Here is a 14,941-nt window from a genome sequence, read left to right on the forward strand (position 1 = left end):
ACATTTCTTTAAAACATTCATAAATGGATTAATGTTTTGAAATTAATTCGTGTAAAAAATATTAGTGAGAAAGAATAATTTTTCGGAATTCTCATTTTTAGTTTATTTTGTTTTAGAAAGATGACTCTACAGGTTTTAAACATCTAATGTAGAACTCCCTGTTTATGACTTCGAAGGAATTGTACAGAATATTATTTCGGTACAGACATAGAGCTCATGTATAGGTACAGACATAGAGCTCATGTATAGGTACACAGATAGAGCTCAATTTCAAGAGCTCATGTAATTTTTGCACATTATGGCTGTTGAAATTTTATTATCGTTTACGTTTTGTCGTTATCAGTTTCGTTTACGTTTTTTGGAGTACAATTTTAGTTCGAAATTCTTCCTTTCTGTATAAATACTAAGCAATGTGAATACCAATTATGTGATTATTAATACTGTTTTTATTTTTTGGAAAACAAATGTTTATAGTGTTAACTAATGTATTTTTAAGTCACCTTTTGAAATTGATCAGAAAAATACTTTTGAAAAAAAAACATAACAATTTCACAGGTGAAAATATGTTATTTTGCAGTATACTGAAATCTAGATAAAATTTTAGAAACTTGTTAATACAACTCTCCGAACAAATTACTTAGTAACGTTTTAAGTAAAAAACTGTTACATAAAACTAAAAATTATTATGTTTAAAAAATTTTTGATTATCATCATAAGTCCTTTTATTTACTATGAAGATACCATTAAACATATAATCTCTAAAGAGCTTTTAAGTAAAGTATTTTAGTTTTTAAGTAATAAATGTGGTGACAGTAGAACTTTAATGCGATTAAGTATAGTAACGGTAGAGCTTTTATATATTTATAGTTATAGTGTCAAGCTTTTAAATAATAAAATAAGTATAGAGCTTTTAAATAAATATACTAAGAGTAGAGCCTTTAAGTAATAAGTATAATAAGAGTAGAATTGTTAAGTAATAAGTATAGTAAGAGTAGGCTTTTTAAATAATAAGTATAGTAAGAGTTGAGCTAGCTTTTAAGTAATAATCATATTAATAGTAAAGCTTTGAAATAAAAATTATTTAAAGAGCATTTAAGTATATGGTTTTATATTTAGGTGTCACTTTCTAAGGTGTAAAAATGAAACTTCAGCAGAATTAATTGAAACAGGTATTTTAATAACAGAATTTTATTTTTTACAATTCTTACTCAACCCACTTCCAAAGCTTAAAACAGAAAATTAGCCACTGTACAAGGTAATCCTCCTTCCCGCATATCCCGAACCTCTCAAGTTGATTGGACAAATCATGCCTCACGTCATAAAGTATACAACAAGTAATTCGTATTGCAGCAGATACACTTCACATATTTTGATAATATTTGAACTACCAAATTAAAGAAAAATAAATCAATTGAGCGAAACTTGTACAGAAAGTTAATAAGAAACTCTCAGCTAATATATGAAACAATAAGGGACCACTTTAATATGACTACACTTCCATTATCTCGTTTGGCCACCTTTCACCTTTGGCTTTATCTTGAAGTTAGTACAGCGTTTGAGGCATCTAAGACCATATTGCTGAATGGTATTTTTCAGAAGTTTCAGACTGGTTGTGGATGGGTATTTAAACTTCATCTCACTTTAGCTCAATAGAATTGAGGTCTGGTTATTTTGGGGGCCAACTGAACAAAGTTAAGTCCTCATTATGTTTATTAAGTTGATCTTTTACAATTCCTGCAATAAGAGTTTTAATCCATTGAGACAAATCATCATTATTATAAAACGTGCTTGATCAGCAACAGATTTAAATGCGATGCCTTAATCAGAGCTCCATGCACATGAAATAAACACTCTAAAGCATGCCAAAAACTACTCTAGCTCGCCAATGGTAGCCAGAGATGATGTAAGATAGTCATAATGAAATGGTGAGACAGTGTTGAACAAAAATATAAAGATCAGATCTTTTATATAACAAAACAGTTTATGATGATGAATGAAGTTTCAAAAATTAACTAGAGAAGAGAAGTTTATGTAAAGAATGAACTAATTAATTACTTTTTTAATTTCTTCTCTCATTAATTTATGTAAACTTAAGGTGTAAATCATTTCTGAAAAATGCGGAAATGAAATATTCAACAACTGTTTTTTGTGAGTTTTAACAAGGAGAAGAATTCAACAAGCTTAATTAATAAATAAGACAAACAAACATAGCTGCAAATAAAAAAATAAACAAGTACATTAACTGCAAATGTTCAAATCACACAAAAGTAATAAATTAATTAATAAATGTATTTACAAGAAAAAATAAATAAAACTAGCAAGCTTCATTATCATGTCAATACTCATACCTGTTACAAACTGGAGTGTCACTTTTAAAGTAGTCTGTTTAAAAACTGTGACATTTCAATAATAAATTTGTATGAAATTTATTTTGAAGAGCAATTTTTTATTTTTTATCATTATTGAATATGAGTCACAATAGAATTATTTAATAATGAATGAGATTTTGATGGCTCCAAATTTTCATTACAAAGACCTAACATCGATACCCTGTATCGACGAGAAAGTTATGAAAAATGAAAAACCAGCAATATTCAGAGTTAACGTAATTTTAAGAAAAACAAAACAAATATAGAAATGTTTCATTTTTAAAAAAAATTTTTGAACTTGAAAAAAAAATGTTCCTTAATTCACTTAAAGTAATAATTAGTCTCATAGAATTAATAATAATAATAATAAAACTAACGATATTACTAATTTATGCAACAATAAAATTTTTTAAGTGCTCTTAATAGTTAAAAATGCCACAACAATTCAATTAACAATTGATAAATTTGGGTTGTTTTTAATATTTTTTTGACGTAAGTCAACGTTCTTTTGACGTAAGTTCTTCATTTTACTGGAGTAAATTACCAATATTGTTATTTTTTTAAATATTGTTTCATAAACTCTTAGGATAAAATTACAGAATGTAACTTTAAAATAATAAAAATTAAAAACCAACAGTGTTCGGAATTGACGTAATTTAAAATAAAGTATAGAAAGAAATATTGTATTTCAAGTAAAAAAAAATGCATTAGTCTCTCAATTATTTCATTTTGTGCAATTGTCTTTGCGTAAACATATAAATCAATAAATTGTATTTTTTTTAAATTAAAGAAAAAAATAATTGCACTTTAATTCACTTAAAGAAAACATTAGCCTCTTTGAATTAATAATCAAAAACTAACAATATTGGTAATTTACGTAATTTTAAAAATATTTATTTAATTTTTTTCAGTGCTATTTATGAGAAAAAAAATGCACAAGTATCTTCAATTTTTTTCTTTTTTTTATCACTTAGTATTTTTTGACGTTAATTACTAATATTGTTAGTTTTTGATTATTATTAAAATCTATAGAAACTAAATAACAAAAATTAGCTTTAAAATAATAAAAATTAAAAACTAACAATCTTCGAAAATTAACGTAACTTAAGTAATTTTTCTAGTGAATGTGTTTTTTATAGTAAAAAATGTACTAGTCTCTCCATTTTTTGTCTTATCGTGAAACTTGACGACAGGAAGCTCTCAGTGAGGAAAAGTTAAAGAAAGTTGATAAAAAAAAAGCTTTGAACTAATGGTCCTTGATTTATTTTTGATCGAAAATCAATAGCGCTAAAGTTTTAATGCACCGAACATATTGCTAACATTGGATGTTTCCGTAGAGAAGAAAATTTTCGCACCCTAAGTTTTTAGTCAAGATTAGTCTCACTTCACCCACGCAACACCACTCGTTCGTATACTTTCGAAGCGTTTACCCGAACTCCACTTTTCGTGTACAAACTGTTCTCAAATTTGTTACTTTTCGCGTTAATAGACGATGCGAGTAGCACCCGCTTGATAATGAGTTTCCCGATATTCCGTTAAAGTTTTGAAAAATAACAAAAATATGTTTGAAGAGTGAAACGTAATTGGTTAAAATTTGAAATTGAAAATTTTTCCTTCAGCAGGATTATCTGCAAATACTACTGCTTTTCATTACTTGATATGTGAAATATGTTTTTTAAACTCTTTTCCTATTTTAGATGTACCATTTCCTTTTCACATTTGATTATCTGTAAACACAATTTTTCCTTTAACTAATTTTTGTAACAAACCAAAATTTAATGGTTAAAATTAGTTTAAAAAAGTAAAAATTAATTAATGATGGGGTATGTGGTATCGGATATAGTAAATTTAATTTAAATCGCTAAAAATTATCTCTAAAAAATAACAGTTATCGACGTTTAAAAATTATACTTAAATGAGATTTTATTTTAGATTGATTTGTTTTCCTTTTTCAAAATACATGAGATAGAAGAAACTTAAACAAAAAAATCGTTGTATACAATGTACAGAATGTATTTGAAATTTGATAAAAATAATAAACGGAAATATTTAATTTACTGGCAGTACTCGCAGACAAACATTGTCTCTTGGCATTTTATAATTGTATTAATAAATGTTTCGTTTTAAAATTATTATTTAATGTGCAGATGCTCAGTACAAAAGTCTTCAAATTCAAAATTTTAATTTTCATAGATGCAACAAATTAAAGATATTAAACACAATTATAACAATATATAACTTATATCAATAATTTATATCAATAACTTATAACAATATATTTCGAAGATCTCTGGATAATGGTTGATTTTAAAAGTAGTACTTTTTGACTTGTTAAAAATTATGTTTGTAATATATATATATTTAAGATTTAAAAATGTATAACGTATGAAACAGAGTATTATTTTTTTTAATATTATGACGTAAACTACAATTTCTTTTAAATACAGAATATTTACAATAGAGATCTTCATATATTGTTGTATCCTATCAAATACTAAACAGTTTTACCGTAAAAGAATTCAATCTCTTGGCTTCGGTCCAAACAGAAATCATTGTATAAAATGCTTATTTATTTCTCTTTTTTTGCACGAAAAAAATAATTTTTTTTTTCAAAAATAAGGAATCCTGAGATAGTTTTTGGCACAAGTCTATATTTTGTCCGATTCTCCCTTTTCTGTCCTGTTTCATCTCCCTCTAGATATAAAAGGGACTTATAGAACTCTGGGGAAACTCTTTTATTGCACTTCTATAATCTTCTTAGAGAAGCACAATGCCAACTGTGTACGCTTCGTTCACTTGCATAGTACTGCATGTACTTCATGAGAAACGGAATAAAAAACCTTGTATTGATTTCTATTCGATCTGCAAGAATACTTCCAACAATGATCTGAACAAATGCAAAAATACGAGTTTTTTTCCCCCTTCGCTGGTCTACTGTTTTACAATATTCAAGAAATTGTATTCATTGTTTGTGGTTTGTTCTGGTATTATCTTTTACGTATTGTAATTTACTAAAATGTTTTAAGTTTTCGCCCAGGAGTATTGAGGTTTACTGTACTATAATATTCAAGGAAATGTATTCGTTGCTTATGGTGTGTTATAATATAATTTTTTATGCATCGTAATTTGCTAAAATTTATTAATATTAATACGAAGAATTAAAAACCTTAATAGTCCAGCTTAATAATAGAACAAAAATTTAAATTATTAAGAGTTCGAGGTCTACTCTTTTGAAACTTTAAAAAAAATGTATTTTTGAATATGGTGTATAACGGTATCATCTTTTATCTACAATAACTATTATTAATTTTTGGTATGATCTATAAGTTTTATTTTTAAGACTCTTTATTTCTCTGTATCTTCCCCCTATTTTTATAACCGGCATTAATTATAATTTTTATGTAATTAAAATGCTTCAGAAATTTCTATTCCTTTTTTTCATTATAAATTATTTGATGAAGCCTCATTCTGAATGATATAGTTTATTACTTAGATTGATATTTTGATGCCCAATAAAAAACAACTGGGGCACGGATGAAGGAGTCATCATTCAACAACGCTTTCAAAGATGTACGTGATTATTAGCTTGCAAGGCGCCATCTGCAGGTGAATATTTTTACTATAATTTTGTTTATTTAAAGTAACTTTATACCATGCATGTTTTAAAATTTAACTGCGTATTAGTGAAAGCTATTCTCATCGTTACAAAAAATAAAAAATTAGAAATGACGTAGAAAAAAAAAATACTGAAAAATATTAAAGAAAAAATCGCATTTTTTAGCAGGATTAAAATATTTTCAAAAGTAAATTTTTTTGTTAGAATTTGTAAGACTCATTCTGGATTCTAGTTTAAAATATAATTAAACCGATTCAACAAATCTAACAGCCAAATTCTCTGGGTATAAAATATATTCAAAAAGAAATATATAATACTATCTTTTTGTATAATACTAGAGATAATTTCAAGTTGGAATTTTTTATGATAATCCTCTTAATTATACAAAAAAAAAACTATTTTATAAAAAATAACAGTTGTTTCAGAAGTTTTGCAAAATTATTTATTTTCTTATAGAAAAAAAGTACACCTTTTTTAAAGTTAATGGAACTGACTAACTTTCTAATCATGTTAGAATATTAATCACAATAAAAAAATTTTAATTTCTATAAGAACAATATATAAGTTTTTTATAGAAATATATTGCTAAAACAAATTCCAGAACACAACATGTATGAATACATATCACGATATGAAGCAATCCAGTTTACAGTATTCACAGAAAAAAGTATATCCTCCAAATTAATGGTAAGGATACTGATGAGCGCTATTAAAACACAAATACCAAACACATAATACATAAATTACAAAAAACCACCTGACAAAAATCCCTTAAGGGATTTTCATAAATCCAAACAAAAATACACCTTGTTAGGCATTTAGAACAATGTAAATACTAGTTGCATATTATTAACCAGTTTATTTCACTCATTGAAAATATATAAATATTTATTTCATATGGTCTAGTTTTGAATAAGCAAAGAAGAGGAATTCCGTTTAAGGTGTTCATCAAAGCTATAAAAACTATAAAAACAAAAAATTTCTCATAGCGAGTTTTGAAAATTTTATATTTTTTGAATCTAAGTTGGCAATATCTTAAAAATTTGCCACATTAACGAGATTTTCCCTCCTATATGAAAAACATTAAAACAAATCAATCATTGTTAATATTAGCAGATTTTTATGAGCCTTAAAAATTTCATTGTAACTTTTCAAAAAATAAAAAAAATATATATATCACTATGAATTTTATTTTTAAGGATTTTATTGAACCTTTCTTAATATTAACAAGTTAGAAAATTTTCAGAATTTGCACAGAGAATGCCGAATCAGGTGAGCAAATTTCCTCCTCGCAATCATTAATAACTGCAACCATAAACTTGAGAAAAATTCTTTCATTAGCTTTAAAAATATGCCGGAAAAAATCCGAAATAGGCTCCTATTCTTAAGATCAAACGTGAATTCTGGTACGAATTGAGAATGGCCGCCATTTTGAAGCACTTGTTACATCTCGATTTTTATTTCATTTGCATATCTTCGAAGCAAATAAAGTTTTTAAATCAAGTAATATATTATAGCTTCAGTGCTTTGTCATTTAAAAGTAAATATACTTAAAATCACGATAAAAATATCATTAATTCAAAATTGTCGAAAGCAATTTTAATAAATATAAAAACTTAATTTAGATATTATTCGATATAAATTCATATATTATTTCATAAGAGAAAAGAGAATTTGAAGAACTGCTTTTATTAAGGACAATTAAGATACATGCAACAAAGTTGATTATTTAGATACATGATAATACCATTTCCAAGTAATATGAGAACTAGTTTTCCTTTTGACAGAAACTTCGCCAAGACTGTCACCTGTTAAGCGCCATAAATCTTTATCAAGTTTAAAAGCTGTTTATGAAATATTAAAGTGCGGTCTTTTTACAATGCATCTAATCTATAATCTGCTGTCTCAGCCTGCAACAAACTGTCTAGGAAGTTTTTGACTTACATGATACTCTGTCAGGTAAATAAAATAAAATTTTCTACAAAAACATTAATCTTTAAACTTACAAGGGATGTTTTATAATTGCGTATATTTTATTATAAAAGTTAATTAATTTCGTAAAAAATTAAGTCATTTATCGAGGTTTATTTTAATTAATATTTTTACATTTTAACTAACTCTTTGTTTCTTTTTAATTAATTAATTTTTCGTTACTTTACAGAAACATAATTATCACATATCCCCGTTAAATTAGTTATAAAAATAATTAAATGTATACATAACCATACTTAAAAACATTTTTATATTCATATGAGAAATTGCATGCTTTAAATTTAAAATTAAGTTCAATACCAGAAAAAAACTATCTTTTATTATTAAATATAAGACTAGGTTTTGATAGTCTGTGACCATATGAAATACTTATTTATTTGCGTCCGATATACCTTAATTTTTTTAACACTGTTTTTACAAAAGAATTGAAAAAAACAAGATTGTATAGATTGTTTTGCTAGCAGTTTGTATTTTTGTTTACATCGCAGATGCTCATTTCATATTCATAATCTGCATAATCCTGAAAGATACACATTTAAGAGGCAATTTACAATGCTCAGTTCATCACTGGGTTATATCACAAACTTTAAGATCTTTGAATTGTCATTAAATTACTGATCTCAAAGTTGCATTTTTCATTGACATAATTATTTTTTTTTCTAAATTATATTTATAAATGTTTTAGAACTTAAATTTCAAACAGCAAATCCATATTTATATAAAGCTCATAATAAAACTTCAATTCCTCAATTTAAACTTAACAGCCTTTTTCTTTTATCATTCAATCTTAATTAAGTGAAAAAAAGTAACTCATGCTTATTACTATACAATACTACAGTAAGCAAAAGTATTGCAGATTTAAAATGTAAAAAAAGACTTATAAAAATAATTAAAAAAATGAAAATTAGAATTAAAAAATATATTTCCTCACCAAAAAAGGCCAACCATTTTTAGCGTAATAATACAAATAATGGTAATGAACCGAGCTAGCTACTTCAACATGAGTTTAACTCATGAATCATTTTAGATATTTAAAAGATAACACATAATTAAGTTTCGCAGTAAATACCAACCATACGATGGTTCAATATAGGCGTTCTTGTAGAGCTTATGGGCGATATTGCCTCATTTTTATCAGTCAGGATTATCGTAGAATTGCACATATCCTTGAGTCCCAATTTTACAAGGGAATCTTGATTCTCAACGTTTTAAAGCCTTTTTCCCTCACTGACTGTTCTCCAAAAGGCTATGTACTTGGACAAAGTTCCTGTTTACTGGACACGGAACTGCGACTGCTCATGTACCCAACTTGTTGTTGAGTAATTCTTCTGCATTTGCGAACGAAAATAAAAAGAAGGAAACACGATCCGAAGACAGCTACTTGCGCCACGCTTCCAACAATTGCCACTGTGTACAGCACTGGTCTTGTAAAACACAATCCTTTCTCTGAGAAGTGGATGGTTTCAAACTCACCTGCAATAAATAATGCAATTTTAAGTTATTAATGCATATGATATGCACATACATGGTTACTTACAATTCTCTCCAAGTTTTCTTAAGACTATAGTAAAAAAGTACAGCAAAAATAAACTTTGTACTAAATAAAGAAGTAATTCAGTTTTACTTACAGAACTTACTTCTGTCCAATGTGTGAATCCTCAATCACGAGGCTAACATTAATGCGATAGACCAGTTTCTACCACGCTTCACTATGGTATGATGGCATTGAATATATTTGAATCAATGGCATTGCTCAATGAATCAATTTTGTATATTTGAATCAATGGCATTGAATCAATGGCATTGAATATATTTGAATTCCCTCACATAATTTTGCTAAATGCGCCACAAAGAGCTGGGCTCTGTATATAGAGCATTCGCCTCCCATATGACGTGACCCAAATTCGAATCACAGTGGTGACTGGTTGATATAAATTCTGTGTCCGGTCCTCACCGACTGCAATGCAAATGTAAAATATGCTATGTGATAGGCGGATCGTGGGTTAGTATACCCTGGTCGACTGACTAACAGTGGGTAGTCATCGTGGTTTTCCTCTCCATGTAACACAAACGGTTTACCTTCTTCAAAACGTCTTCCGCGAAGACTAGCCAGCTCTAATAATTGATCAGGAGTTCCCTTGCCTTCTAGGTTGAATTCAAAATTACGGAATTGAACATTGATTGTCGTAAATTCAGAATTAGGTCTGTTATTCAACGCCAGGAATGAAATAAAATTAGAGTTAGTTTGGTAAGAACTGGTCAGTCGCATTTACGCATGGCGTGTGAGCAAGTGTTCACACACAGGATGCATGTAAGGTGTGTAAAAAAAAACTTTATTTATTTTTGTATTAAGTGCAAGGTAATATTATTACTGTATTTATTTATTTTATTTCATATATTTCTTCAGACTTCTATAGCCCTGATGAGATTTAGGACAACCCTATGCACAGTGGGCAAAATGAAAAACGAGCCACCCTGAATAATTTTGATTCAGTGATCTAGAGCTCAATCTTAAACGTTCAAAAGGGTGACCTTACAAATGTCAATTAATGCAAACGATTTAAGTTGCAATATCATACACAAAAACACTACATTTGCTTCGATGGATTTCGAATTTTTGACCCCCCAAAATATAGGAGGTAGTCTGAATCCTGAAAATATGATTTCAAGACTTTGGTCAGAAGCGGGGAAGTTTGGACCCCTTAATGTTAATTCTACCTATCGCGTATTTCGGCATATCTCGAAAATGTTTTAAGCAAAATAACAATAAAAAATGCATACAATTATAAACTTCATTTACTTAAAGATAATTCCGTGGAAAACTAACTTTTAGACAGTATTTACTATTTTTTATTAGTTTATTTTATAATAGTTGAAAAAAATTTGAATTGTAAGATACGCAATTTTTTACATAATTTTAAAGAATGTATTTTTGCATGGCAAAACACAAAATTTGAGCAAAGCCTGAGAAATTGAATTTTAAAGATACGGCTTTTTCAAAATTTGATTTCTCAGGAACTATTCGACCAGTTTCGCTCATACACTTGTTTTTTTGTGTCATTTAAATTTGCATTGGTTAAAATGATGTGAAAAATTGTATACCTTATAATTCAAAACTTTTTCGACTATTATTAAATAAAATAATACAAAATAATAAATATATACTAAAAGTTATATTTTGCATGAAATTATCTCTGGATCACGTCGAAAAAAAAGTATGTTTACTCAGAGAAAGTGCTTTGTTGTGTCTAATTTTGTAATTTAAAATATCGTCTGCACTAATAAATTAGTATATTTGAGGTCACCCTCTCGAACCATTAAGATTGAGTATCAGAATGTAAAAATCCAATTTGATCAAAAGCTATTAAGGGTGGACCGTTTTTTATTTCGGACAATGTACAAGATATGTAGGAATATAAAGTCATATAATATGTAATTGAATGGCTTGAGGAAATATAGTGATAATATACACTTTTCTATAAGTGGTTGTAGCTAGATAGCAGTATAATATACGGGAACATTCTATAACCAGCATTAACGCAATTTTAAAAACACAGTAATGAGCAATTGGCCTATAAACCTCAAGTCTTTCAATTAAATTGGCTTATAAGCCTCAAATCTTTCAATTAATCTCCCGATTCAAATTATTTAAAAGAAAAAAAAATTCAAGCGCTATTGAATTAATATACTTTCTTTTGTTTTATATAATTATTTTATTTCGCATATTATTACTTCATTTTATAAACTCATTTGCTGAAATTTATTTTTCACTTATTAAAAACCAAGCTATACTCCCCAAATATTAAAAAAATAACGCTGATATTATAAATTCGGAATAGGTAGAATATTTTGTGTAATTTTAAAAATCATTTATTTGTTCTAGTTTACAGTTCATAAATTCAATGTCCCGAGAACTAATTTATTTATGAAAACATTGTGTTAATAACAGGTTTTTTATTAATAACATGTATTTTATAATTCTCACCTTTATATGAGTACTTAACCTAAACATGTCAGGCATTGTATACAATGAATTACATAAAATACAGGATCACATGTTGCGAACAACATGTATATAAATCATGATATCATTTGAAAAGATACGTAATGAATATTATATATGTATTTTACGGCAAACTTTTTGTAAATGCGGATATATTATGATTAGAAAAAAACATCAAGATTAAACGATTAAAGATAAAAAATTATTTTTACTGTAAATATTAACTAGCATACTTGAAATGGACATTACTTTTTAAAAAAGATTGTGTGTTTAATAGTTCATTACATTTAAGACCAAAATTACATTTGTAGAAAATGTAATTTACGAATGCAAACTTTAAATCAGTAAATAACTCGAATTGTTTCGCATTCACGCAAAACATAAACACCAAAAATCAATCTGTTTTGCCTAGTTTATTTGTCATTACAACGTATGTCTCATTTAACACTAAGTAACACAAAACAATTTTTACCAATAACAGCTTATTGCACAACTCAATAAACCAGTTTCAAATAAGACGTTGACAACCAAAATTCAATTGTTTGTGACACATCCCTCGCTATTGCCACCACTCTGTGATAAATAATTAAAATGTTGTCTCTTCCACGAGAATCGAACATAAAATTTCATTCACTGAACAGTTCTTTTGTGTATTAGTTTGAATACTCTGAAGATCGATGGCCAACGACATATTAGAAATGGTATACAGAATGACAGTCTATCACGATATGCAAATACAAGAACTAAGAAAGTGTAGGTAAATCAATAGCTACAACACGGCTTCCTGAATATATATTAGAATCGCTGCTCAAAACAAATTCAGAAGTCTGTCCCATAGGGGAGTTTATATTGGCAATCGGTAAAATTCTAGGAAATCGTCTCAAAATATTGAATTACAACTGCTGCGGTTTGAATGACAAAGTATTGACATGGGGTTAGAATAATCGCCAGGGGAGGCCTTTTGCAATTATTTGCATTAAATTTGGGATTTATTGCGGATCTCATTATGCCACGTTTCTGTCAATTGAAAGAAATGTCAGAGGGAAAAATGGATGCCACTGTATTGCGCCAAAGGACGCCGTGAAGAGAAATTTAAATTGGTGAATAGTTATTGGAAAACTGCAAAGTATTTAGACACGAGAGTTGAATATTTTATCAGTTTGAAGTCATTGACATTTAAAATTCAAATAATGTGGCATTAATCATCGTCGCACTTTATTAAACTCATCGAATAGAGTTGGTGAAATTCAAATATATAATGATTTTTGAATAATCTATTCCATGAATATTTAGCTCTTAATATAGCAAACTTTCACTTCCATTTTGTTATTATGAATCAAGTTGAATTCTATAATCCACAATATTGAGATACAATCTATAATGTAAAGATTTAAAAATATATTTTTATCTATGAAACAGAGTGTTTTACATGACGCAAACTACACTTTCTTTTAAATGCAAAATATTTACAGTAGAGATCTTCATATATGAAGGATGTATCCTATCAAATGCTAAACACGTTTAGCATGAAAGAACTCATACTCTTGGCTTTGGCTAAAGTTTAATTTGAATGAAGATTTTTTTTTTGCAGAAAAGCAGAGTTAAACCTCTTATTACCTGCAGATTTAGTGAACTATTCTGATCTGTAGTTAAACATTTTTCAGCTGTTCGCGAGTACATTCTGTTTTAAACTACAAAGCAAGTAAGCCGATGGTTTTCAAACATTTATAATTCAAAAACTGATAAAAAAATTTGGAAAAAAAATCTTGGAATAAATTTACATCATATGACATGACATTCAAATGTCAAGGTGTAATTACTTTTCCCAGAGTTTTCGAAATTAGTTCGAGAAGTTTCAGATAGATGGCGATGAAAGTCTCTCTTATTGATCTTTCAGTTGCGTTTACTAATTTTGTCCTCCGATTACAACAATCTTCATTTCAAAAATATTGTTATTTGAACTTCTGAGGAGAAATCAAAACATTTTGACGTGATTTTAAATTAATTTTTCCATGATTTATATGTTTCACTACTTGTAGCGACATCTGCTAGAATATGTTTGAACTAAAATTGAATACTCTGATAATAAAATTAATGCACTGATGCATAAATTTGCATCAGTAATGGTTAACGTATTATCCCACTATTTATAAATAATATGTGTTCAAAAATATTAGCAATCAATCTCAATAATAGTCGCATATAAAATAAACTAATCCAATGGCTAAAATAATAGGTTTATGTTAAATTCTCTCTCTTAGGTAAAATTAGGCTTGTAAACCTTTCAAACATTTCTAGACTAAACAATTTTTTTTTCAGATTTTGGAAAAATAAAAGAAACGTCAAACAATTTGCAATAAATAAATAAATATTGTTTAAATCTCGTGAAATTCGTAGAAACCTTTCATAAAAAATGTGTTCATTTTTCAGTTTTATTTCTTAATATTTTATAAGAAAATACAATACAATTAAAGCTGTCACGTAGTTGAATCAACTATTTAGTGACTTTCTTACTTTTTTTAATGTTGTTTAATTGAGATTTTTGATATAGAAATAAAGAATTTTACTTTTATTTTTCTTGCATCATATATCTCATTACTTTTTGTTGTTTAAATGATACAATTTTGAGCTCTGAACGTAATTTTTTCTTAAAGAACTAAGTCTTTTTAGTATGCCCTATTCTCTTCTTAAAACTGCTTGTTCAATATTATCTCCTTATATTTAAATCTATACATAATAATAAAAGCGGCTGTGTGTGTGTGTGTGTGTGTGTCTGTGCCCCAGAAGCCTCGCCCAGGCTCGAAACTCGACACATAATTGTGTTTTGACATAATGAAGAAGTATTTTTTTTCTTTTTCAAAAATTTGGATTAGTTTTTTAGTTATCAGTCATTTTGTAAGAAAATCTATGCTTTTTCGTCTTCAAAGAGCCATATTCAAGAAACTATTAAAAAATGGGGAT

At 27.6% G+C, this 14,941-nt stretch overlaps 1 protein-coding gene and 1 long non-coding RNA gene across 2 annotated transcripts in view; one reads left to right on the top strand and one right to left on the bottom strand.

Annotated features, from left to right (window-relative positions):
* Positions 1–14,941, top strand: part of LOC139425136 (uncharacterized) — a 129,453-nt gene that overhangs the window by 85,612 nt on the left and 28,900 nt on the right. Inside the window, exon 3 of the long non-coding RNA XR_011636366.1 lies at positions 5,863–5,975. This is a non-coding gene — a long non-coding RNA (uncharacterized lncRNA). The remainder of the gene's footprint in view (positions 1–5,862; positions 5,976–14,941) is intronic.
* LOC107443874 (uncharacterized) overlaps positions 1,173–14,941 on the bottom strand; it is a gene marked incomplete in the record, with an annotated part of 330,433 nt that continues 316,664 nt past the window's right edge. Inside the window, 1 exon segment of the mRNA XM_071178419.1 lies at positions 1,173–9,450. Within this exon segment, the coding sequence (XP_071034520.1) occupies positions 9,224–9,450 (227 nt within the window).

Source organism: Parasteatoda tepidariorum, chromosome 3, assembly GCF_043381705.1.
Source record: "Parasteatoda tepidariorum isolate YZ-2023 chromosome 3, CAS_Ptep_4.0, whole genome shotgun sequence".
In the NCBI taxonomy this organism is placed as follows: domain Eukaryota; kingdom Metazoa; phylum Arthropoda; class Arachnida; order Araneae; family Theridiidae; genus Parasteatoda; species Parasteatoda tepidariorum.